Source organism: Oncorhynchus kisutch, linkage group LG5 (genome assembly GCF_002021735.2).
Source record: "Oncorhynchus kisutch isolate 150728-3 linkage group LG5, Okis_V2, whole genome shotgun sequence".
Lineage (NCBI taxonomy): Eukaryota > Metazoa > Chordata > Actinopteri > Salmoniformes > Salmonidae > Oncorhynchus > Oncorhynchus kisutch.
Window position 1 is genome coordinate 9,470,414 of NC_034178.2, and position 22,604 is coordinate 9,493,017.

The following is a 22,604-nucleotide window of genomic DNA, read 5'->3' on the forward strand; positions in this document are numbered from 1 at the left end:
TGTCCTATCTGGTGAAATTCTCATGTCTTATCTGGTGTCAAATCAAATCAAATGTTATTAGTTACATGCGCCGAATACAACAGGTTCACCTTACAGTGAAATGCTTACTTACAAGCCCCTAACCAACAGTGCAATTTCAAAAAATATGGATAAGAATAAGAGATAAATGTAACAAGTAATTAAAGAGCAGCAGTAAAAAATAACAATATATACAGGGGGGTGCCGGTACAGAGTCAATGTGCGGGGGCACCGGTTAGTTGAGGTAGTATGTACATGTAGGTAGAGTTCATTAATGTGACTATGCATAGATGACAACAGAGAGTGGCAGTGGTGTGGAGAGGGGAGGGGCAATGCAAATAGTCTGGGTAGCCATTTGACAAGATGTTCAGGAGTCTTATGGCTTGGGGGTAGAATGTGTTTAGAAGTCTCTTGGACCTAGACTTGGCGCTCTGGTATCGCTTGCCGTGTGGTAGCAGAGAGAACAGTCTATGACTAGAGTGGCTGGAGCCTTTGACAATTTTTAGGGCCTTCCTCTGACACCGCCTGGTATAGAGGTCCTGGATGGCAGGAAGCTTGGCACCAGTGATGTACTCTCTGTAAGCACCTTACAAGTCAGATGCCAAGCAGTTGCCATAATAAGCGGTGATGCAGCCAGTCAAGATACTCTCAATGGTGCAGCTGTAGAACTTTTTGCCAAATCTTTTCAGCCTCCTGAGGGGGAAGGGGAGTTGTCGTGCCCTCTTCACGACTGTGTTGGTGTGTTTGGACTATGTGATGTGTGAACAACCAAGGAACTTGAATCGCTCGACCCGCTCCACTACAGCCCCGTCGATGTGAATAGGGGCGTGCTCAGCCCTCCATTTCCTGTAGTCCATTATCAGCTCCTTTGTCTTGCTGACGTTGAAGGAGAGGTTGTGGTCCTGGCACCACGCTGCCAGGTCTCTGACCTCCTCCCTGTAGACTGTCTCATCATCGTCAGTGATCAGGCCTACCATGATCCTTTGTGTCATCTGCTAACTTAATGAAGATGTTTGAGTCGTGCGTGGCCACGTAGTTATGGGTGAACAGGGAGTGCAGGAGGAGACTAAGCAGACACGCCTGAGGGGCACGTGATGAGGTTCAGCATGGCGTTTGTGTTTTTGTCTACCCTCACCACCTGGGGGCGGCCCTTCAGAAAGTCCAGGGTCCAATTGCAGAGGGAGGTGTTTAATCCCAGGATCCTTAGTTTAATGATGAGCTGGGAGTGCACTATGGTGTTAAACACTGAGCTGTAGTCAATGAATAGCATTCTCACATAGGTGTTCCTTTTGGCCAGGTGAGAAAGAGCAGTGTGGAGTGCAATAGAGATCGCTTTAACTGTGGATCCGTGACATACAGGTATTAATTTGGAATCATTCCTTTATCAATTATTTGATTTGCCAGAAAGGCCTGTCATTAATTAAATAAAACAAGAAGCCAAACTTTAAAGTACATAAAGACTGTTTTAAATGAAAATGTCCTTGGATGAATTGGTCAGTGTCAATGCAAGACAATGGGCACAGCATCAGTGGTGTGGTAACTATACAATAGCACTTAGCAGCTACAGTAATGATATATTTTACAGTGAAATGTATTATATGAAATATATCAGTCAATGTATGTTGGTACTGTAATCTGACATTTCCTGCATCAACCTTAAGTGCCTCATAACAAATATAGCACTATTTATTCTCTGGTGTAGAGGGTGAATTAGCCTTGCCCACAATATTCAGGTGGTTGAGTCGCGCCATCACCTTGGCACCAAGTCTATTGGTCTGAGACTTCAGAAACATCTCCAGCTGCTGCTCTCTTGATTCCCTGTAGAAGTTATGAGTAAAAGTTTTACAAATATGAATAATCATACCTATTGTTCTTGGTTTTGAAATCTTCCATTATATAAAAAAGAGATGTCTTAGATTAGAGAGAGAGAGAGAGAGAGAGGAAGAAATGTGTGTGTGTTTGTGCGTGCGTGCGTGAGTCTGTGTTAGTAGATGATGTTGACACCAGATGCTGAGTGGAAGGGATAGGTGTTGTGTTGTTTTCACCTGGAGATGTTTGCTGTACTGAGAGGCATCATCTGGGGAGTTTTACAGGGACTCAGGGAACTAGTGGAGGAGAAGCACAATGAGCTGTTGTTATCTCCACCTTTATCTTACCTTCATCTAACATCCTCTTTTACAATCTCAACCTGGCCACAAGGGGACAGTAGTACAGCAACAGCGTTCTAATTCTGTGTCTCTTGACTATCTCTGCGTCATGCTGATGTAACGTCATTATTTTAGCCAAATTAGAAGAGATCATTTGATTATAATATGATTTTTGACAAATCGAATTACTAACAATTAGCATGCCACACCGTCAGTAGATGTACAGAGATAATGACAAACCAAACATGAAGGAAGAAACAGAAAATGGAGTGCGTGACAAAAATGCTAATTCAAGTTATTGATTGATGACAATTGGCAAGGACTCAAGGGAAGACACAATGATTGAGTTGTAGGCTAAATTAAATGCCAGTATTCCTCATAGGGATTAGAGGTTAATTTAGTGGAAACACAGATGCATGATGCTCCTAGTCCTGCAGTGTGTGTGTGTGTGTGTGAACAGTATACCTGCTGTCATCTTTAAAGCTGTCGTCTTTCAGCTGTCTGGGAGTGGAAGGTACATTCTCTGGCAGGGGAAACTCAGCTCGGATCATCTCAGGCGTGAGAGATACTCCCGTGCTTTCAGATCTGGTAAAACACATCAGTCACACAAACCCTCTGAAATGGATTCCTGTTACTTTCAGTCCGTCTGTCTGTCAGCGTGTGTTAGTGCTTACTGTCCATCCAGTAGCTCCTCTGTCATATCTTCTGGAAGGCCATTCAGAGCTGTGGGCGCCAGGGTGGGCAGAATGTCACTGTTGAAGGGGTCAGACCTGGTGGAACACACGGTCAGGTGATAGAGATTCGTAGACCATTAAAGGACTGGTACACAGAGTTGAGTCATTGAGTCAGTCAATTATCTCAACTTTATACAGGAAACACAATTTCAGCCCATCTTGTACAGCTGTGTATAAACATACAGAATAACATTCTGTTGATGTTTCCAATATCTTCACGTCAGATGACTAGGCAGCCCTATGGTTTGGTGTAGTGGCCTACCTTAACTGTATAGGCAACATTTCACTTGGACTTGTTTGGACACGACTTCAACAAAGCAGAGGATATAGCGCTGGCTCTTAGTAACCCTGGCATTGGAATGGATTCCAGAAAGGAGTCTGCACCATGGTCATAGATCTTACACAAGGGAACAGAGTACCGGTCTCCCCTCACCCTGTAAATATGAAGTAAATCACTGTGTTTCCATTCATCAGTCTGTCTGTGAGACTTGCACTGGTCTGGATCTGTAGTTAATGTGCTACAGTTTAGGATTAGCCATTCAAATGATCTGGAGGCAGAGTTGAAGCCAGCAAGAACATCCTTGGAAGAAGTGGACACACACAAACACACTGAGCCAGCTGGAGGAAGTTTGTGGATGGCCTAAACTCAGCAAAAAAAAAAAAATCAGGACCATGTCTTTCAAAGATAATTCGTAAAAATGAAAATAACTTTACAGATCTTCATTGTAAAGGGTTTAAACACTGTTTCCCGTGCTTGTTCAATGACCCATAAACAATTAATGAACATGCACCTGTGGAACGGTCGTTAAGACACTAACAGCTTACAGACGGTAGGCAATTAAGGTCACAGTTATGAAAACTTAGGATGCTAAAGAGGCCTTTCTATTGACTCAGGGTCCCTGCTCATCTGTGTGAGCGTGCCTCATGTGGTACCCTTCCTGAAGGCTCATCCTGACATGACCCTCCAGCATGACAATGTCACCAGCCATACTGCTCGTTCTGTGCGTGATTTCCTGCAAGACAGGAATGTCAGTGTTCTGCCATGACCAGCGAAGTGCCCGGATCTCAATCACATTGAACATGTCTGGGACCTGTTGGATCGGAGGGTGAGGGCTAGGGCCATTCCACCCCAGAAATGTCCGGGAACTTGCAGGTGCCTTGGTGGAAGAGTGGGGTAGCAAGAACTGGCAAATCTGGTGCAGTCCATGAGGAAATGCACTGCAGTACTTAATGCAGCTGGTGGCCACACCAGATACTGACTGTTACTTTTGATTTTAAACATTCAGTTTATGTCTCAGTTGTTGAATCTTGTTATTTTCATACAAATATTTACACATGTTAAGTTTGCTGAAAATAAACGCAGTTGACAGTGAGAGGACGTTTCTTTTTTTGCTGAGTTTATAACTTACAGTGTACTTCCCAAGGAGCAAAAGGGTTTTCCACGTTCGTCAAGTCAAATGCTCTGAGGAAGGGTAGGAGGTTTTTTAAGTGCTGTGTTGGTACAAGAACTTACTGGTTGCGTGCCGTGCCTTCATTGAAGTTATCTGTAATCAATGGACAATCTGAATATAATAGCAAACCACCCTAACTAACTATCTCCCCCAGGAGGCTGCTGAGGGGAGAACGGCTCATAATAATGTCCAGAACAGAGCAAATGGAATGGCATCAAACACCTGGAAACCATGTGTTGATGTTTTTGATACCATTCCACTGATTCTACTCCTGGAATTCCCACAAGCCCATTCTCCCCAATTAAGTTGCCACCAACCTCCTGTGCTATCTACCTAACCATAGCATCCCAGAACCATGACACCTTGGCTGGTCAAACAAGATGATCAAACAAGATAAGCTAATAAGAAAAGTGTTCAGTTGTGTGTGTGAAGAACAACAGCCTATACTTTGTACTGTTTGCTCAAGAACACATAGTATAGATGAGTTAGTACATCATGATTCGTTAAGTCACTTTAGCGGTCTCTCTACGCAGCTGTATGTGTTGTGTGAATGGTAGACAGCCCTATAAAGCTGTGTTACTGGAGCCTTACACGCGCGGGGCCCAGCTACTGGTGAGTGTGGGAGTGTTGGACAGAGCGGCCAGGGCGGCCGATGGGAACTTCTTCCAGGTCATCACACCTCGGATCACATCCTGCAATTTGATCAGGATAAAGAACACAGTGTAATTGTTGTAAAAACAGCTTTGGCTTTATGCAATGCTAGTACACAAAAATGTAAGATTAAACGAATAACTCCTGTTGACATGAAAGAGACTTACTGTTCGGTCCAAAAATTTCTTCTGAGTGCTGGGGGTGTGCATTCCAAACACAGAGGGCTTTGGGATGGTGTATCGGGGCAGTGGACACAGGTGGAACTCCAGATCACACTCTAGGTAGAGGGGGTCTGCTTTGAAGGCATGGAGACCGGGGGCTGGGTTCTACAGAGCAGAACAAAGTCCAGCATGGAACATGAACAGTGTACAATTATTCACAATTATCGATATTCTCAGGCCCAGTCAATGATTCCACTTGAGAAGAGGAACAGCTGTTGTGGGAATCATCAGGACAGTGATTCCAACAAAACATTTCCAACACTATGCATGATAGTAACACCAATCATTATTACTAGAGATATGACATAGATGTGGTCCATACTGTAGATATGTAAAATAGAACACATTTATATATATACAGCAGTGGAGGCTGGTGGGAGGAGCTATAGGAGGACTGGGTTGTTGTAATGGCTGGAATGGAATAGAAAAAGTGGAACGGACTCAAACATGTGGTTTCCATATGTTTGATGTGTTTCATACCGTTCCATATATTCCATTCCAGCCATTACACTGAGCCCGTCCTCCTATAGCGCCTCCCACCAGCCTCCACTGATATACTGTAAATAAATACATGTGTTCTATCATATTCTGTGATATTGCCTTACAAAGATTCTGAGGGGGTGGGCGTAGGGAGGCTTCAGCAGGGCGGTGGGGGCCGTGAAGCTCAGACTGGGACACTCGTCCTCTTGCCCCACATCCTCCTCGCCCTCTGGCTTGGCCACTGCACACCCCGAGGGAGAACGGATCACTCTGGGCAACAATTCATCCTGAAAGACAGGGACACAACCACACAAGCAACCAGTGCATTAGGAAACCAAAGGAAAGACTGAAACAGGAGAGACGACCTGAACATGTTCAATACCAAACATACATTTTTGTTTTCCGTTACAAAATGTTTTCCTACAGTGTTTCCTAATGAATATGATCCAGCAGAGAAAAAAATGTATCAGTCTTGTATAACAGCCATGCTGGCAAGAGCAGAGATATACTATCAAAATCATATCAATGAGATGGGGCCAATCAGTTAGAAGCTCTAGTTCTGCAATTGCAAAAATCCTACTTGACGTTGTCCTAAAGTAAGATCAGATCTGACAGTTGTAGGATGTTTCTATAATAAGTCATGTTGTGGTAAAGAGTTTGCTATGGAGAGCTGTCCATAAATGAGTAAGTGCTTGTATGATGAGAGCTAAGTGGGAACCATGAGCTATGGAGAAGGGTGGTCAATGGTCATCTTGTCATGGTCTTGTCAACCATGGGAAACTATAGGATCTTTTTTTTTTTATGGTTGGATTCCATAAACAATGAGGTTATTGCTGTATCAGTTTGAGCAAATACAAACACGCTATTGGATGTCAGAGGAGCAGAGCAGATCCTAGTCTCTGACAGATGACACCATTAAGTAATCAATCGAACCATTCTCCGTTCTCAGGGTTATTGCTGTTCTATTACATTGTTTATGTTATATCACTTGTTTATCATCTCATAAAAGGCTTAAAAGATTGACTTTGATTTATTTGCTTTGTATAAATGGATCTGTGTATTACACACCACCAATGTAAGTGTCCCACAGTGTTGCTGGTGAGTTGTCTCGTGGCTCACCTGTGCCCCAGTGCATAGCGTCCTGGGCTGGGTTGGGGGAATGTAGCTAGCGGCAGCCTCAAAGGCCGAAACAGGCTGGTACCCCATTAACTTGTAGTGCTGGGGAACCTTGAAAAACAACACACGTAATGGGACACAAGTGAGCATGTTACTGTACAATTTCCAAGCCAAATCCCTGTCATCATCAGCCGTGACAGAAAGGCAAAAATGGCTAGTTGTTAGTGCTACAATGTAGAAGCAATATCAATGATTCTTTATTCAGGCAAAGACCAATCACGTAAACGTACCTTCAGATTGAAGAATGGAGTGTGTTGTTTGACCAGGACCTCAATAGGCCTAACAGGGACGGCACCCAATGCATTGGGAGCCTGGGCATAAAGTACAAGGCCAACACGACGTTATGGTCATTTTCACTAAATCATTTCAATGAATACAAACTACTGGGCAAATCAAATCAGTGTTCCTTCTTTGCAAGTAGTCCACGCAAGAACAAGATGTCTTTTTATCAACTGCACTTACCAGTTCATCAGACTGGTTAGGAAGAGAGAAGATAGGGAATGTGAACGGAATCACGCTGTCTGGTGAGATCTTCGGGAGATGAAAGGTCTCCTCCTCAACTGAAACAGAAAAATGCATGCATCTTGCTCGCTTCCAACATCACAATGACTTGGGGGTAAAATAACTTTAAGATAGATTTTTATTTTGGCACAACAAATGTGTGTGCTGCATCGTTCAGATATGTATTTTGATCATATGCCTGTGTCAAATAGAGAACACGTTTGCCCTTTGGTGTCTCAACAGTGCAATACCTCTTACTCCTGTGGACAGGCGCTTCAAGCTTCGAGTCAGCCTCCTCAACGAGACCAGTCTGTTGTTCACACGACATTGAATCACCACCTGAAACACATGGTGCACTCACTTAGAAGTTGTGTTGTTTTGAAAGGTTATGCATGTTTATAAGTAAACCCTCTTCGTGCTGTATGACATCTGTTGCAGCACATCTTTCTTGCTCAAATAGAGAATGATATAAATACTAAAAAAATATATATATATTTTCAAGTATGCTTCGGGAGAAATATGATATTAAAGAGAACCAGGACTTGGACATTGTCAGCTTTCCAACTGCCTATGAGGTATTGTATAACATACTGGTTTTACAGTTTGGCATTTGGTTGAATTTATTCAAATGTAGGCCACATCATTAAATATAACTGACCTTAGGAACTCCCATCCCAGATATACTACAGGGAATGTCTATTCTTAGCTTCTTACTACTTTCATTAGACTGGACTGTGCCCCACTACAAAACTACTACACCATCTTATGGTATGGCTTAAGATCGTTATCATAGAGAGTATACACATCATCACACAGGGTTTTGGCTTGTGGTTTTGGCTTGTGAGTGAAAAACCATTGTGTTGAGTGGGCTGGAATGAGGCACTCTATGCCTACAGGGCCAATAGAGTGAAAGAGAGAGGGCTAAGTACTGTACCTTGCGGGCTGTCTGCTGGAAGAGCCTCAGAGCTCTCTGCCTGATCTCCAGATGACTGCTGGAGTACATGCGAAAGGAAGGCGTGCCCACCGGTGCCTGGAAGGTACAAACAGAACAGACGTTTTGATTGTGAAAAAGAAAATGGAAACAAGCAGCTCTCATACTCGGGGGGGGGGGAGCTATATCCATTCCATTTGATGCCATTTTAAAGGCAAACAGGTCCGTTTTGACTTCGACATGCTTACCTGGCCTGTGTTACGCAGGACCCGTCTGGTAGAGAGCTTAGGTTGGCCTCTAGCAAAGTCCCTCTCCTCCCTCACCTCTCCTTTTCTAACCTGGAATTAAGACGGACGTTCAATTAAGACGGGGTTCGTCATGTTTAGAATACGAGCAAGTGTGACTAACAGGGATCAATCCCGGGAGAATGCATTAGCCCACTAAGCCAAACGCCTAGACATTTGCTCTGGGAGCCAATGCAACTCTTCAAGTCTCAGCTAAGGTTACTGATCATCACACTAGAAAGGTAACTAAACTACCTCTGTTACACAAATGTATGAAACACAGATCAGCATAAGGCATAGGGAAGAGGTGTTAAAGGCTATTTCGGTTTCTGGCCTGAGCTCCAGATTCCAAAGAAAACACTTGAAAGGAGTTTATCCAATCCCCAAGTGGAGTGGTTGGCCTCTCTAAAAACAACGGTGGCCTGTAAAGAACACAGTAAATACAGCCAATAAACAGAGAGAGGGGAGAGGAAGTGCTGTTAAGTGTCCTGGGAGAGATCTGTCATCTGTTCCCCTTTAGAAGAAACAGCAATAGCAGCAGCTCCCTCTGACATTACAGCCTCATGTTGTATATCTAAGGAAAAGTTACTACTTATACATTTACTGGCTGTTCTCAATAAAACTCTAAATATAGTTGGTGTCCACATACTTTTGCTAATGTGTATATAAAACATAATAACAATATGGTATGCAAACCGGAGAAAAACTGGTTGCCCAAGTGATGAGAAAACAAAGCCAGAGCAGAGGAAAACATTAAACATGTCGGATATACAACATACAGCAACAGTGTTTTATGATTATTATGACTATCATGATAAGTTACAAATCTTACCATATATTCAAAATCTGCAACATCTCTCTCCTCCAAAACCTGCATTTTGGTCTGTGTCGAGACAGGGTCCTTCCCAAGATGAACTTGCCTTAATCAAAAATACATTTATCTACAGTACAGTTTGAGTGACCTATGACATTTAGTACATAATCATAGATACGGTAATCTACAGTCATGGCCAAAAGTTTTGAGAATGACACAAATATTAATTTTCACAGAGTCTGCTGCCTCAGTGTCTGTAGATATTTTTGTCAGACGTTACTATGGAATACTGAAGTATAATTACAAGCATTTCATAAGTGTCAAAGGCTTTTATTGACAATTACATGAAGTTGATGCAGAGTCAATATTTGCAGTGTTGATCCTTCTTTTTCTTCTTTTTCAAGACCTCTGCAATCCGCCCTGGCATGCTGTCAATTAACTTCTGGGCCACATCCTGACTGATGGCAGCCCATTCTTGCATAATCAATGCTTGGAGTTTGTCAGAATTTGTGGGGTTTTGTTTGTCCACCCGCCTCTTGAGGATTGACCACAAGTTCTCAATGGGATGGGGAGTTTCCTGGCCATGGACCCAAAATATGTTTTGTTCCTCGAGCCACTTAGTTATCACTTTTGACTTATGGCAAGGTGCTCCATCATGCTGGAGAAGGCATTGTTCGTCACCAAACTGTTCCTGGATGGTTGGGAGAAGTTGCTCTTTGAGGATGTGTTGGTACCATTCTTTATTCATGGCTGTGTTCTTAGGCAAAATTGTGAGTGAGCCCACTCCCTTGGCTGAGAAGCAACCCCACGCATGAATGGTCTCAGGATGCTTTACTCTTGGCATGACACAGGACTGATGGTAGCACTCACCTTGTCTTCTCCGGACAAGCTTTTTTCTGGATGCCCCAAACAAATCGGAAAGGGGATTCATCAGAGAAAATGACTTTACCCTAGTTCTCAGTAGTCCAATCCCTATACCTTTTGCAGAATATCAGTCTGTCCCTGATAATTTTCCTGGAGAGAAGTGGCTTCTTTGCTGCCCTTCTTGACACCAGGCCATCCTCCAAAAGTTTTCGCCTCACTGTGCGTGCAGATGCACTCACATCTGCCTGCTGCCCTTCCTGAGCAAGCTCTGTACTGGTGGTGCCCCGATCCCGCAGATGAATCAACTTTAGGAGACGGTCCTGGCGCTTGCTGGAATTACTTGGGCTCCCTGAAGCCTTCTTCACAACAATTGAACCCCTCTCTTGAGTTCTTGATGATCCGATAAATGGTTGATTTAGGTGCAATCTTACTGGCAGCAATATCCTTGCCTGTGAAGCCCTTTTTGCGCAAAGCGATGATGACGGCACGTGTTTCCTTGCAGGTAACCATGAATGACAGATGAAGAACAATGATTCCAAGCACCACCCTCCTTTTGAAGCTTCCAGTCTGTTATTCGAGCTCAATCAGCATGACAGAGTGATCTCCAGCCTTGTCCTCGTCAACACTCACACCTATGTTAACGAGAGAATCACTGACATGATGTCAGCTGGTCCTTTTGTGGCAGGGATGAAATGCAGTGGAAATGTTTTTGGGGGATTCAGTTCATTTGCATGACAAAGAGGGACTTTGCAAATAATTGCAATTCATCTGACCACTCTTCATAACATTCTGGAGTATATGCAAATTGCCATCATACAAACTGAGAAAGCAGACTTTGTGAAAATTAATATTTGTGTCATTCTCAAAACCTTTGGCCATGACTGTACAGTGCATTCGGAAATTATTCAGAACCCTTGACTTTTGCACATTTTGTTACGTTTCAGCCTTATTCTAAAATTGATTAATACATTTTTCCCTCATCAATCTACACACAATACCTGATAATGACAAATCGAAAAAAGGTTTTAAGAAAATGTGGCAAATTTATTAAAACATTTTTTTTTTTTTATACCTTATTTACATAAGTATTCAGACCCTTTGCTATGAGACTCGAAATTGAGCTCAGGTGCATCCTGTTTCCATTGATCATCCTTGAGATGTTTCTACAACTTGATTGGAGTCCCCCTGTGGCAAATTCAATTGATTGGACATGATTTCGAAAGGCACACACCTGTCTATATAAGGTCCCACAGTTGACAGTGCAAAAACCAAGCTATGAGGTCAAAGGAAATGTCCATAAAGCTCAGAGACAGGATTATGTCAAGACACAGATCTGTGGAAGGGTACCAAAAAATGTCTGCAGCATTGAAGGTCCCCAAGAAAACACAGTGGCCTCTATCATTCTTAAATTGAAGAAGTTTGGAACCACCAAGACGCTTCCTAGAGCTGGCTTCCCGGCCAAACTGAGCAATCGTGGAAGAAGGGCCTTGGCCAGGTAGGTGACCAAGAACCTGATTGTCACTCTGAAAGAGCTCAAGAATTCCTCTGTGGAGATGGGAGAACCTTCCAGAAGGACAACCATCTCTGCAGCACTCCACCAATCAGGCCTTCATGGTAGAGTGGCCAGACTGAAGCCACTCCTCAGTAAAAGGCATATGACAGCCCACTTGGAGTTTGTCAAAAGGAACCTAAAGGACTTAGACCACAAGAAACAAGATTCTCTGGTCTGATTAAACTAAGATTGAACTCTTCGGCCTGAATACCAAGTGTCACGTCTGGAAGAAATCTGGCACTATCCCTACGGTGAGGCATAGTGGTAGCAGCATCAAGCTGTGGGGATGTTTTTCAGCAGCAGGGACTGGGAGACTAGTCAGGATCGAGTGAAATATGAACGGAGCAAAGTACAGAGAGATCCTTGATGAAAACCTGCTCCAGAGCGCTCAGGACCTCAGACATTGGCGAAGGTTCATCTTCCAACAGGGCAACGACCCTAAGCACACAGCCAAGACAGTGCAGGAGTGGCTTCAGGACACTTCTCTGAATGTCCTTGAGTGGCCCAGCCAGAGCCCGGATTTGAACCTGATCTAATATCTCTGGAGAGACCTGTGCTGCAACGCTCCCCATTCAACCTGACAGAGCTTGAGAGGATCTGCAGAGAAGAATGGGAGAAACTGTGAGGACAGACGCTTGGAGACGGGAAGCAAGTACAGGGAGTGAACATCTAATTAATAAACAGACATGAAACAAGGCAGGACAGCGTCTGGACATCAAAAACATAACATTAATGCTGACACGGGGGAACAAACTGAGGAACAGACAAATAGAGAGAGGGCAATAAACTAAGTGATGGAGTCCAGGTGAGTCCAATATTGCGCTGATACATGCAACGATAGTGACAGGTGTGCGTAATGATGGGCCGCCTTGCGTCCTCGAGCGCCAGAGAGGGGGAGCGAGAGAAGGTTTGACAGTACCCCCCCCCACCCCCCCCTAGTGGCGCCACCCGACGTCCCACCTGGGCGAACCTGACGAGCCAGCTGAAGAGTGGAAGTCTGAAGAGTCGGCTGAGGTGTGGGAGCCCAACGAGCCGGGTGAGACATGATGTGGGATAGAAGCCTGATGAGCCGGCTGAGGCGTGGGAGCCCAACGAGCCGGCTGAGACATGATGTGGGATGGGAGCCTGCTGAGCCAACCAAGGCAAGGGAACCTCTCGAGCCAGCTAAGGCGTGGAAACCCAACAAGCCAACTGAGACACCCCAGGCTCCTCCGGCAGCGGCACACGGACTCGACGTCACCAACAAAAACAAAAACTCCCTGATGCTTCAAATTTTGGTGTCAGCATCTTGTGAGGTCAGACGCTTGGAGATGAAAAGCAAGTACAGGGAGTGAACATTTAATTAATAAACAGACATGAAACAAGACAAGACAGTGTCTGGACATGAAAATCATAATGACATTAATGCTGACAAGGGAACAAACTGAGGAACAGACAGATATAGAGGGGGCAATCAACAAAGTGAAGGAGTCCAGGTGAGTCCCATATTGCGCTGATGCGCGTAATCATGGTGACAGGTGTGTGTAATGATGGGCCGCATGACGCCCTCAAACACCAGACAGGGGGAGCATGCGTGACAGAAACTCTCCAAATACAGGTGTGCCAAGCTTGTAGCATCATACCCGAGAAAAATTGAGACTGTAATCGCTGCCAAAGGTTCTCCAACAAAGTACTGAGTAAAGGGTCTGAATACTTATGTAAATGTGATATTTTTTATACATTTGCAAAAACAAATTCAAACCTGTTTTTGCTTTGTCATTATGGGATATTGTGTGTAGATTGATGAATAAAAAAACAATTTAATCAATTTTAGAATAAGGCTGTAATGTAACAAAATGTGGAAAAAGTCAAGGGGTCTGAATACTTTCCGAATGCACTGTTTATGATTATTAACGTGAGTAAATTATGGTTCCTCACCATCTGAGATGATTGGCTCTCTCCTCCTGGATGTCCTGTTGAACCCTGGTCTCAAAGAACGCCTCCTTCATCTGTCTTGTCTGGAGGCCCAGCTTAGGTTGGGACATCATGGCTGAATTGTAAAAAATATATATATATATCTGTAACATAGTAACAGCAAATACAGTCTGCAGCAGACCCAAATGGCAATGAATTAAGCATTCCAGACTTTGAATCATCTGAGAGCTTTCAGTCACACTAGCAAACAAGTCATCCAACAAACCGGGTTTCTCCCCTCTATACATGAAGTGATTTTTGAACGACACTCTCTTATCTCTTAGAGAAAATCTAATGTACGTTGATTACTGGTGTGAAAGTTGATTACTGGTGTGAAAGTTGTCCTGGTACCTTCCCTCAGGTCTTTAGAGCTCAGTTTATCAGTCTGTTGTATCAGTATCTTGACCACTCCAGCAGGGGCGGACACATCAACTGCAGTCTTCAGGCTCAGCTTCACATCACTCTCTCTTCTCTCCCTTACGGTCTATTGAAATCATACAAAACCAATCACACACAAGATATGTTCATTTTCATATTATTACCTCATTATCGACATCGTAGCATAGTCTGCTAACTGAACAGGAGTGAGTTTCTGGAAAGCCCCGTCGCTACCATTGTCCTTTATTTCTAGCATGACTTTTCATCTCTGTGCAGCTGGGTTGTCAAGATAAACAAGGTGTGATGTCAGCTAGAAGGCTTTCTGGAAACGCACCCTTGGTACAGCTGGAGTTAAATGCTTTGCGGTACCTTTGACTTTTCAGGTGTCCGCATTGACCTCTGCTTGGTTTTGGTCAGAGGCTGTATCAAGGAGACAGGTGGAGGCCCTCGACTGTCAACAAACAAAACTTCTCTTGCGTGTCCCATGTCTTTCTCCTGTTGACTGGGTCAGAAACAACACCAATAAATGCATGTAGCACGTTTCCTGCAGTATAATGACCAAATTGCCCTCTAGTGGTCTCTTCTGTGGAATGTTACTAATATACACTGCTCAAAAAAATAAAGGGAACACTAAAATAACACATCCTAGATCTGAATGAATGAAATATTCTTATTGAATACTTTTTTCATTACATAGTTGAATGTGCTGACAACAAAATCACACAAAAATTATCAATGGAAATCAAATTTATCAACCCATGGAGGTCTGGATTTGATTCACACTCAAAATTAAAGTGGAAAACCACACTACAGGCTGATCCAACTTTGATATAATGTCCTTAAAACAAGTCAAAATGAGGCTCAGTAGTGTGTGTGACCTCCACGTGCCTGTATGACCTCCCTACAATGCCTGGGCATGCTCCTGATGAGGTGGCGGATGGTCTCCTGAGGGATCTCCTCCCAGACCTGGACTAAAGCATCCGCCAACTCCTGGACAGTCTGTGGTGCAACGTGGCATTGGTGGATGGAGCGAGACATGATGTCCCAGATGTGCTCAATTGGATTCAGGTCTGGGGAACGGGCAGACCAGTCCATAGCATCAATGCCTTCCTCTTGCAGGAACTGCTGACACACTCCAGCCACATGAGGTCTAGCATTGTCTTGCATTAGGAGGAACCCAGGGCCAACCGCACCAGCATATGGTCTCACAAGGGGTCTGAGGATCTCATCTCGGTACCTAATGGCAGTCAGGCTACCTCTGGCGAACACATGGAGGGCTGTGCGGCCCACCAAAGAAATGCCACCCCACACCATGACTGACCCACCGCCAAATCGGTCATGCTGGAGGATGTTGCAGGCAGCAGAACGTTCTCCACGGCGTCTCCAGACTCTGTCATGTCTGTCACGTGCTCAGTGTAAACCTGCTTTCATCTGTGAAGAGCACAGGGCACCAGTGGCAAATTTACCAATCTTGGTGTTCTCTGGCAAATGCCAAACGTCCTGCACGGTGTTGGGCTGTAAGCACAACCCCCACCTGTGGACGCCGGGCCCTCATACCACCCTCATGGAGTCTGTTTCTGATCGTTTGAGCAGACACATGCACATTTGTGGCCTGCTGGAGGTCATTTTGCAGGGCTCTGGCAGTGCTCCTCCTCCTCCTCCTTGCACAAAGGCGGAGGTAGCGGTCCTGCGGCTGGGTTGTTGCCCTCCTACGGCCTCCTCCACGTCTCCTGATGTACTGGCCTGTCAGCTGGTAGGGCCTCCATGCTCTGGACACTATGCTGACAGACACAGCAAACATTCTTGCCACAGCTCGCATTGATGTGCCATCCTGGATGAGCTGCACTACCTGAGCCACTTGTGTGGGTTGTAGACTCCGTCTCATGCTACCACTAGAGTGAAAGCACTGCCAGCATTCAAAAGTGACCAAAACATCAGCCAGGAAGCATAGGAACTGAGACGTGGTCTGTGGTCCCCACCTGCAGAACCACTCCTTTATTGGGGGTGTCTTGCTAATTGCCTATAATTTCCACTTGTTGTCTATTCCATTTGCACAACAGCATGTGAAATTTATTGTCAATCAGTGTTCCTTCCTAAGTGGACAGTTTGATCTCACAGAAGTGTGATTGACTTGGAGTTACATTGTGTTGTTTAAGTGTTCCCTTTATTTTTTGGAGCAGTGTATGTTTTAATAATTTAATAATTATTAAACATTATTTAAAAACACCTGTTGAAAATCGGTGTTTCTATGGCAAATGGTTTTGTTATATTTCAGTCTTCTGTGATGTTCATAAACTGTAATATTGGGATGCAAAGTCAAAATGTAATACACTTCAACTTTATAACCTGACATGGTACAGGTGTCTTCTTTTATTAATCCCATAACCACTTGTGTGAGGTGTAAACTTCTGATTCACAGTAGATTTGTTTAAGACTACCAAGAAACACTCTGCGTGATTTAGCCCACTGCAGTAAAATGTCAATAATAGTTTGTTTCCATCACTCTAGGCCTAGGGTCCAAACCTAATGCTAACTAAGTAAAAGAGAGAGGGCTAAGTACTGTACCTTGGGGACTGCCTGCTGGAAAACCTCCAGAGCTCAACATAGCCATAGTTGACTAATAACTTACCAGGCTTTATCTGCCATTAATAACTTAATTGTGTACTTAGCTAATAATTGGACTTTGATACTGTACATGGGGCTGTTGGCATTATAAGAGTAGATAAATCCTATCAATATTTGCTGAACAAAATAAACAATAATCTCCCCATGGTATCAGTGTAGATGAAGGGGAGGGGACAGGTTAAGGAAGGATATTGAAGCCTTGAGAGAATATAGACATGAATTGTACATGTGTGCCATTCGGAGAATGAATAGGCAAGACAAAAGATGTAAGTGCCTTTGAACGGTTATGGTAGTAGGTGTCACGCGCACCGGTTTGAGGGTGTCAAGATCTACAACAATGCTGGGTTTTCCAAGCGCAACAGTTTCCCGTGTGTATCAAGAATGGTCCACCACCCAAAGGACATCCTGCCAACTTCAAATCAAATTGACACAACTGTGGGAAGCATTGGAGTCAACATGGGCCAGCATCCCTGTGGAACGCTTTCGACACCTTGTAGTCCATGCCACGACGAACTTTCTGAGGATAAAAAAGGGGGTGCAACTCAATATTAGGAAGGTGTTCCTTCTAAATCTACAATCTGCCGATTCTTCCATTAACTCATTCAAATCTTATCTTCATAACTTTTCTTGCGGGTCCAGGGAGAAGTAAACATGGGAATATTTGATCTAAAGCACACACATTGAATGGATTGGATACCGATGCATTTTTGATATGACTGCAGTTCCCTTGCTTGATAAATCATTAACTTCCCTTAGTCATAACACAGGGGAGTAAAACTCGTTCACTGTCAGTGATGGAGTGCACCCATTTTCTCATGGGAACTGAAACAAAAATGATATTTTATATACAGACACGAGAACAAGAACAACCTGTTTATCAGTATAAGTGACTGTGCGTGGTTTTGCGTCTGTAGCCCAGGACTAAACAAAGAATTTAGTCATGAACAGAAATCAATGGAAAAAAAGGATATCATCATAATTAGAATCGTGCAGAAGAACCATATACCTGTACGTGCATTTTCAATAAATGTAGATGAACATGATACATCATTATACATTTTTTGGGGGGAGAAATGATTCAAGTATCTATCAACTGTAAAATTCCTAATGTGGTATATACACACTTAGAAATAGAGAAACATTTGAATGTTTGAAAATGGAACAGTATGCACTTGTATGGTTCTTCTCTGCAAGGGTTAAGTTTTATCTCTCTAAATCTTTGTACAATTTCTATTTTCAAAGTTTGCAGACAGAGAGCTTCAATACAGTACACGTGCAGCACTTGGTCTCTCTCACAATAGCACTCGCTCTATGAAACGTATGTAAGCATTGTTTACAAAAGGATATTGTAACCACTTAACAATCACATGTTTTCCATTCATTATCAGTCAAGAAATATGTTTGGCTCAGTGCATCAATTGATGGAACTCACAACGACAGAAAATAATAAGCAATAACGTGATACAAACCAAGAAAACAGGAACTTTGCCGACCATATATCAAATATGTATATAATTGTAACTGTGACCTGGTAAAAAATGGCATAATTCAATATAGTGTTTGATGAATTAACCTTTAACATTTAAGAATAGTTCTGGGATACCTGAGTGCCAGGCGGGGCGAGGAGGACCCGCTGAGGGTGCAGACGTAGGGTTTGGAGTTGAACTGGGAGATGACCACCTGTAGAGTGACCTGGGACGTGTCATACTGGAACGGCCTGAATGTGACGGTCACCTCCACCTTCCCATTGGCTGGAATCACTCCTAGAATCAAACACAAACAAAGGACTAGATCTTGACAAACTCAGAATTGTACATGTGACCAATAATGCATTTTTGAAAGGAAAACAATATGTAGGCCTACCTAAACTCAACACTTCGATACCCTCAAACCATGGGAAACATAGAGAGACACTTCTTCAGATCTCTCTACCCAGTCTGAGTACTAGGCTATTTGCATAACCCCGGAGATCCAGCATCACTCATTGTCTGGATAGCATCACCATCAATGCCAGAGACAAAACAGCACAGTCCCCCCCCCCCCCCTGACTGCTTTGTGTCAAGGTGGCTCTGTTGCAGACTATCAGCATCTTTCCACAGTAATTCAAAACACAAGACATGATGGTGGTGTTAAGGAATCACAGGTCGACTGGGTAATGAGCTAATCATATTACGTGAGTTCATAGAGCAGAGTCTGGGTGTCTTTTTATGTGGTTCAAATTTTAAACTAATCACCTCAAGGAACTAACACAAAAACGTAGCCGGAACCTTATTATTAAACCAGAAATTATCCTACCGTCAAATACTAACAAATAAATTGATACATATCTGGCAAGGAGACTCATGGGCTTAATACATTAATCCCAGAATATATTCCAACTGTAGATAGAATAATACAGGGGTTATCCTCACTGTCTGTCTGACTGAGATGTTGTTTCTATCTTGTTCTATCATCTGTCATCAGAACTCTAACATAATGGTGTAATTATGACTTCATTCAGTGGCCTAAGTGCTACCAAGTCTGTGGATTGGAGTTACCTGACAGGGGCTGGACAGAGAAGGCCTTGTGTGGCTGGATGATGTGCACCTGGAACTCAAAGTCAATGGGACAGCTGCAGCTCAGAGGGATCACATGGCTGACACTGGAAGGTCAAAGATGGGTCAAAGGTCAAAGATAACAAGCACAGATATCGCACAGTCCCAGAAAGAAAGGGACAACAGCCTACATGTTCATTGAGGCCTACAATGTAAGGCTAAATCAAATTCAGCCTGCCACTCAGTTCAAAAGACAATCATTTTCAACAAGAGATAAAAATGCCCTCTTAAAAATAATAATGGAAAGTACATTGCGTCACAATCGATAAAATGTAAACAATTATTATATCTCTATGGCCCTACAAATATTTATATTTTGATATTTGTGAAGTATTCTCTTTCCAAGCGTATTGTTTTAATTGAAGATTGTTGAATATGCAAGACAAATACTGCTGACCCTAGCAAATATCCCAGCATGCGGCTTAGAGAACTACGATTAGCTATCTACCTGTGCAAATGGACTCTAATATATTGACTGCTCACCGCATCATTAGTGTCAACAGAGATTATTAAAAACAAACTTTTGTGATGCATTACATGACCATAATAACACAATAAGTTGATTCCACAAACAGGCCTTTGTTGCCACTCATCATGTTTATCTGGCAGGCTAATTCAGAAACTCGTGCACTTAGCAAACACTTAGCAGACTAGGCTGTAGTTGTTGCCTATCCCTTACAGAAAATAATTAATTTCACGTGAAGTGTTCCAAAAACACATGTTATCATGTGATCTCATGCGAAATTAATGTGATAACATGTAACAACATTTAAAGCAACATGTGATAACATGAAACTGCACATGTGGAAATGTGTCATATGTGAAGTGTTCTAAAAACACAGGTGATGTATTTTTAATGTAAGGGATATGAGTGGCCATGCAACTCACGTAGAAAGTTTCATTGATGGGTTGAAAGACTATTCAAAAGGCAAGGATGCACAGAGGGACACGAATGTCCACCTCACCTCACCTTTGGCCCAGCGGGACAGCTGGTATGGTGATGTGTGTTGGGATGTGCAAGTCATCGATGATGGGATAGGCATGGACTGGAACCTGTAAATTCTCTTCCCCCTGGAGAGAGATTGAGAGAGAATAGCAATGCTCCCTGATACATTCATTTCCTGGAGTTCTAAGCAGGAGGGAACCTTCTAGCAGTACCCTGGTCCCAGATCAGTTTGCCACGGAGTGACAATGACCTTAGAAGTTTGCATGACAGCACAAACAGATCTGGGACCAGGCTTACCTTGCAGCAACTATGGAGAGAAATGTTGACAACAAACAACATGTGATGCATAAACACAGCAAATCCCTATTTTGAGTGACAGTTGAATAGATTAGAAGTAGAAGTTGAAGAGATCACTGTCAGACATGACAGCAAGCAAACTTGATTAGAAACTAACATGCACTAACAAGCACTGGATTCCAAACACTAACAAGCACTGGATTCCAACCTTGCAATGAATCCGAATACAGTCGTAGAAGTAGCGCCATTCGTCAGGACAGAAGTGTACCTTCACTGTGTAGGACAGTCCAGGGACAAGACGATGCTGCACAGATGATCAAAATGGAGGAATTAGGCATCAACACTGACACGCATACGAATCAAAGCTTATAGACGGAATGCATAACTTGACATCAAATAGTAAGAAACAAATACCTTTTTTAAATATTTTGTTTTGAAATGCTTTGTTTGGGTGGGGATAATGTGAATGTTGATCACTTCAGATGATATGTTGATCAATTTCTGAGGAAGATTAAAACAAAGACTAATTACATGACGCCTGGGTAAATGAAGTACATATAACTGCACAATGGATCTAAAAGTCAGTGCTTTGTCTTTTGTTCTCTAGGAAAAGTCAACACATTGCTGGAGCTCATTGCTTCACTCACCAGGCTCCTGTGATAGTCCTTCCCCAGTTTAAACCCACTGAAGTGAAGTGCTGAGGGTTCTGCTTCAATTGCACTGTTGCTCTTGAGTTTGGTATAGGTTTCTGGAAGGTATAAGTATAACATAAAAGAGATATGTGTATTCACCATCTGCTTAGTCCCAGGTGGCTCAAATTGGTAGAGCATGGTGCTTGCAATGCCAGGGTTGTGGGTCTGATTCCCATGGGGGACCAGTACAAAGAAAATGTATGCACTCACTACTGTAAGTCGCTCTGGAAAAGAACATCTGCTAAATGACTCAAATGTAAAATATAAGAAGCCAAAACGCCTCAGATAGCATCATGAGCATGCATATTATAGGACTAGCCCTAGTGCTCTACTACCCTAAACATTTTCTTCTTGACTGAATATAGCCCGTTAAATATATGACTGAGATGTATCAAATCGTTAAAGTGTAAGGGTCCTACGGGTCTCTAGTAGGTGATGAGGGACATTAGAGGGACTTCTTTTTCTGTCCTCCACCAGTCGGCACAGTGGAAGAGGGGTCTTCTTCCTTTGACTGTCTGTGAATGTCTCTGATGCAGTGTGTGCCACTTCCATCACTTCTCCATTAAAAACAGGGCTGAAGAAGATAGCAAACAATATCACAATTCATATCACATCAGATATGTAAAAGCTTGCATTTCAAAGATGCAATGTTGTCCATGGGATAATGAGAAGAACCAAATGACACAAAGCTAGCAAGCCAACTTTGTGCATGTGCAGCTACAGTTGACACTGGAAAATAAGCAAACTACCTAGGGACGGGTTAGCAAGAGAAAGTGGAAGCTAGCACAGCAGAGAGGAGCAGCTAGCAAAGAGGAACAGCTAGCTAGCTTTTTATCAAACTTCATGACAACCGTGCGACTTTCAGGAGATATTAGTGTTGTAAACAAAAAAATATAGGTTCGATTTGGTAGCTCATAAACAACACACGTTTTTATTCGTTGCACGATGTCGGTGCTTTTCAAGGTTGAAAACGGCACGTACCTGTTGTTTCACCTACAGAACATCCACCAAACACTCTTGTCGCCATAGTAATACCTCGGTGGGACGCGGTTAGGACTCGCAAAGAGTTTCTAAACCCAGAGGCGCAACATCCCCAGACTTCTGGGAACGCTTGCAAAACAGACCAAGCAGACAAGACCGGGGTTTGAGAAGTCGATGACAGAAGTGAACAATTATTCTTTAGTAATTAATTTATCTAAAGGCACAACCTAGTGTAAGCCAATGTATTAAGTAGTTGAACATTGTATTACTACAATCTCGTGAAAGTGAAAACAAGCGCCTTTGATATGACGGCG

The 22,604-nt window shown here is 43.2% G+C and overlaps 1 protein-coding gene across 1 annotated transcript; it reads right to left on the bottom strand.

Moving 5' to 3' along the window:
• Window positions 1–1,461: 1,461 nt before the first annotated feature.
• Window positions 1,462–22,587, bottom strand: cfap221 (cilia and flagella associated protein 221). Its single transcript, XM_020482559.2, has 25 exons — window positions 22,291–22,587; window positions 21,729–21,883; window positions 21,265–21,365; window positions 21,032–21,118; window positions 20,826–20,921; window positions 20,345–20,445; window positions 19,318–19,421; window positions 18,384–18,543; window positions 14,525–14,657; window positions 14,129–14,261; window positions 13,742–13,853; window positions 9,427–9,514; window positions 8,559–8,648; window positions 8,314–8,409; window positions 7,631–7,718; window positions 7,341–7,438; window positions 7,109–7,189; window positions 6,822–6,929; window positions 5,828–5,989; window positions 5,169–5,327; window positions 4,942–5,042; window positions 2,840–2,935; window positions 2,631–2,750; window positions 2,064–2,123; window positions 1,462–1,836 (listed from the first exon to the last, which is right to left on the bottom strand). Exons 2-25 carry the CDS (start codon window positions 21,859–21,861, stop codon window positions 1,701–1,703), a joined length of 2,643 nt encoding a protein of 880 aa, XP_020338148.1. The 5' UTR covers window positions 21,862–21,883; window positions 22,291–22,587; the 3' UTR covers window positions 1,462–1,700.
• Between the last annotated feature and the right edge of the window lie 17 nt (window positions 22,588–22,604).

What these genes read in the sequence shown, in the direction of transcription:
- cfap221 (XM_020482559.2), bottom strand. Translation starts at nt 21,861, where the DNA reads ATGGAAGTGGCACACACTGCATCAGAGACATTCACAGACAGTCAAAGG. An exon ending in AAACAAAATATTTAAAAAAG is followed by an intron (nt 20,922 to 21,031) that starts GTATTTGTTTCT and finishes TCATCTGTGCAG; the next exon opens with CATCGTCTTGTCCCTGGACT. An exon ending in AGCTTTAAAGATGACAGCAG is followed by an intron (nt 2,124 to 2,630) that starts GTATACTGTTCA and finishes CTCCTCCACTAG; the next exon opens with TTCCCTGAGTCCCTGTAAAA.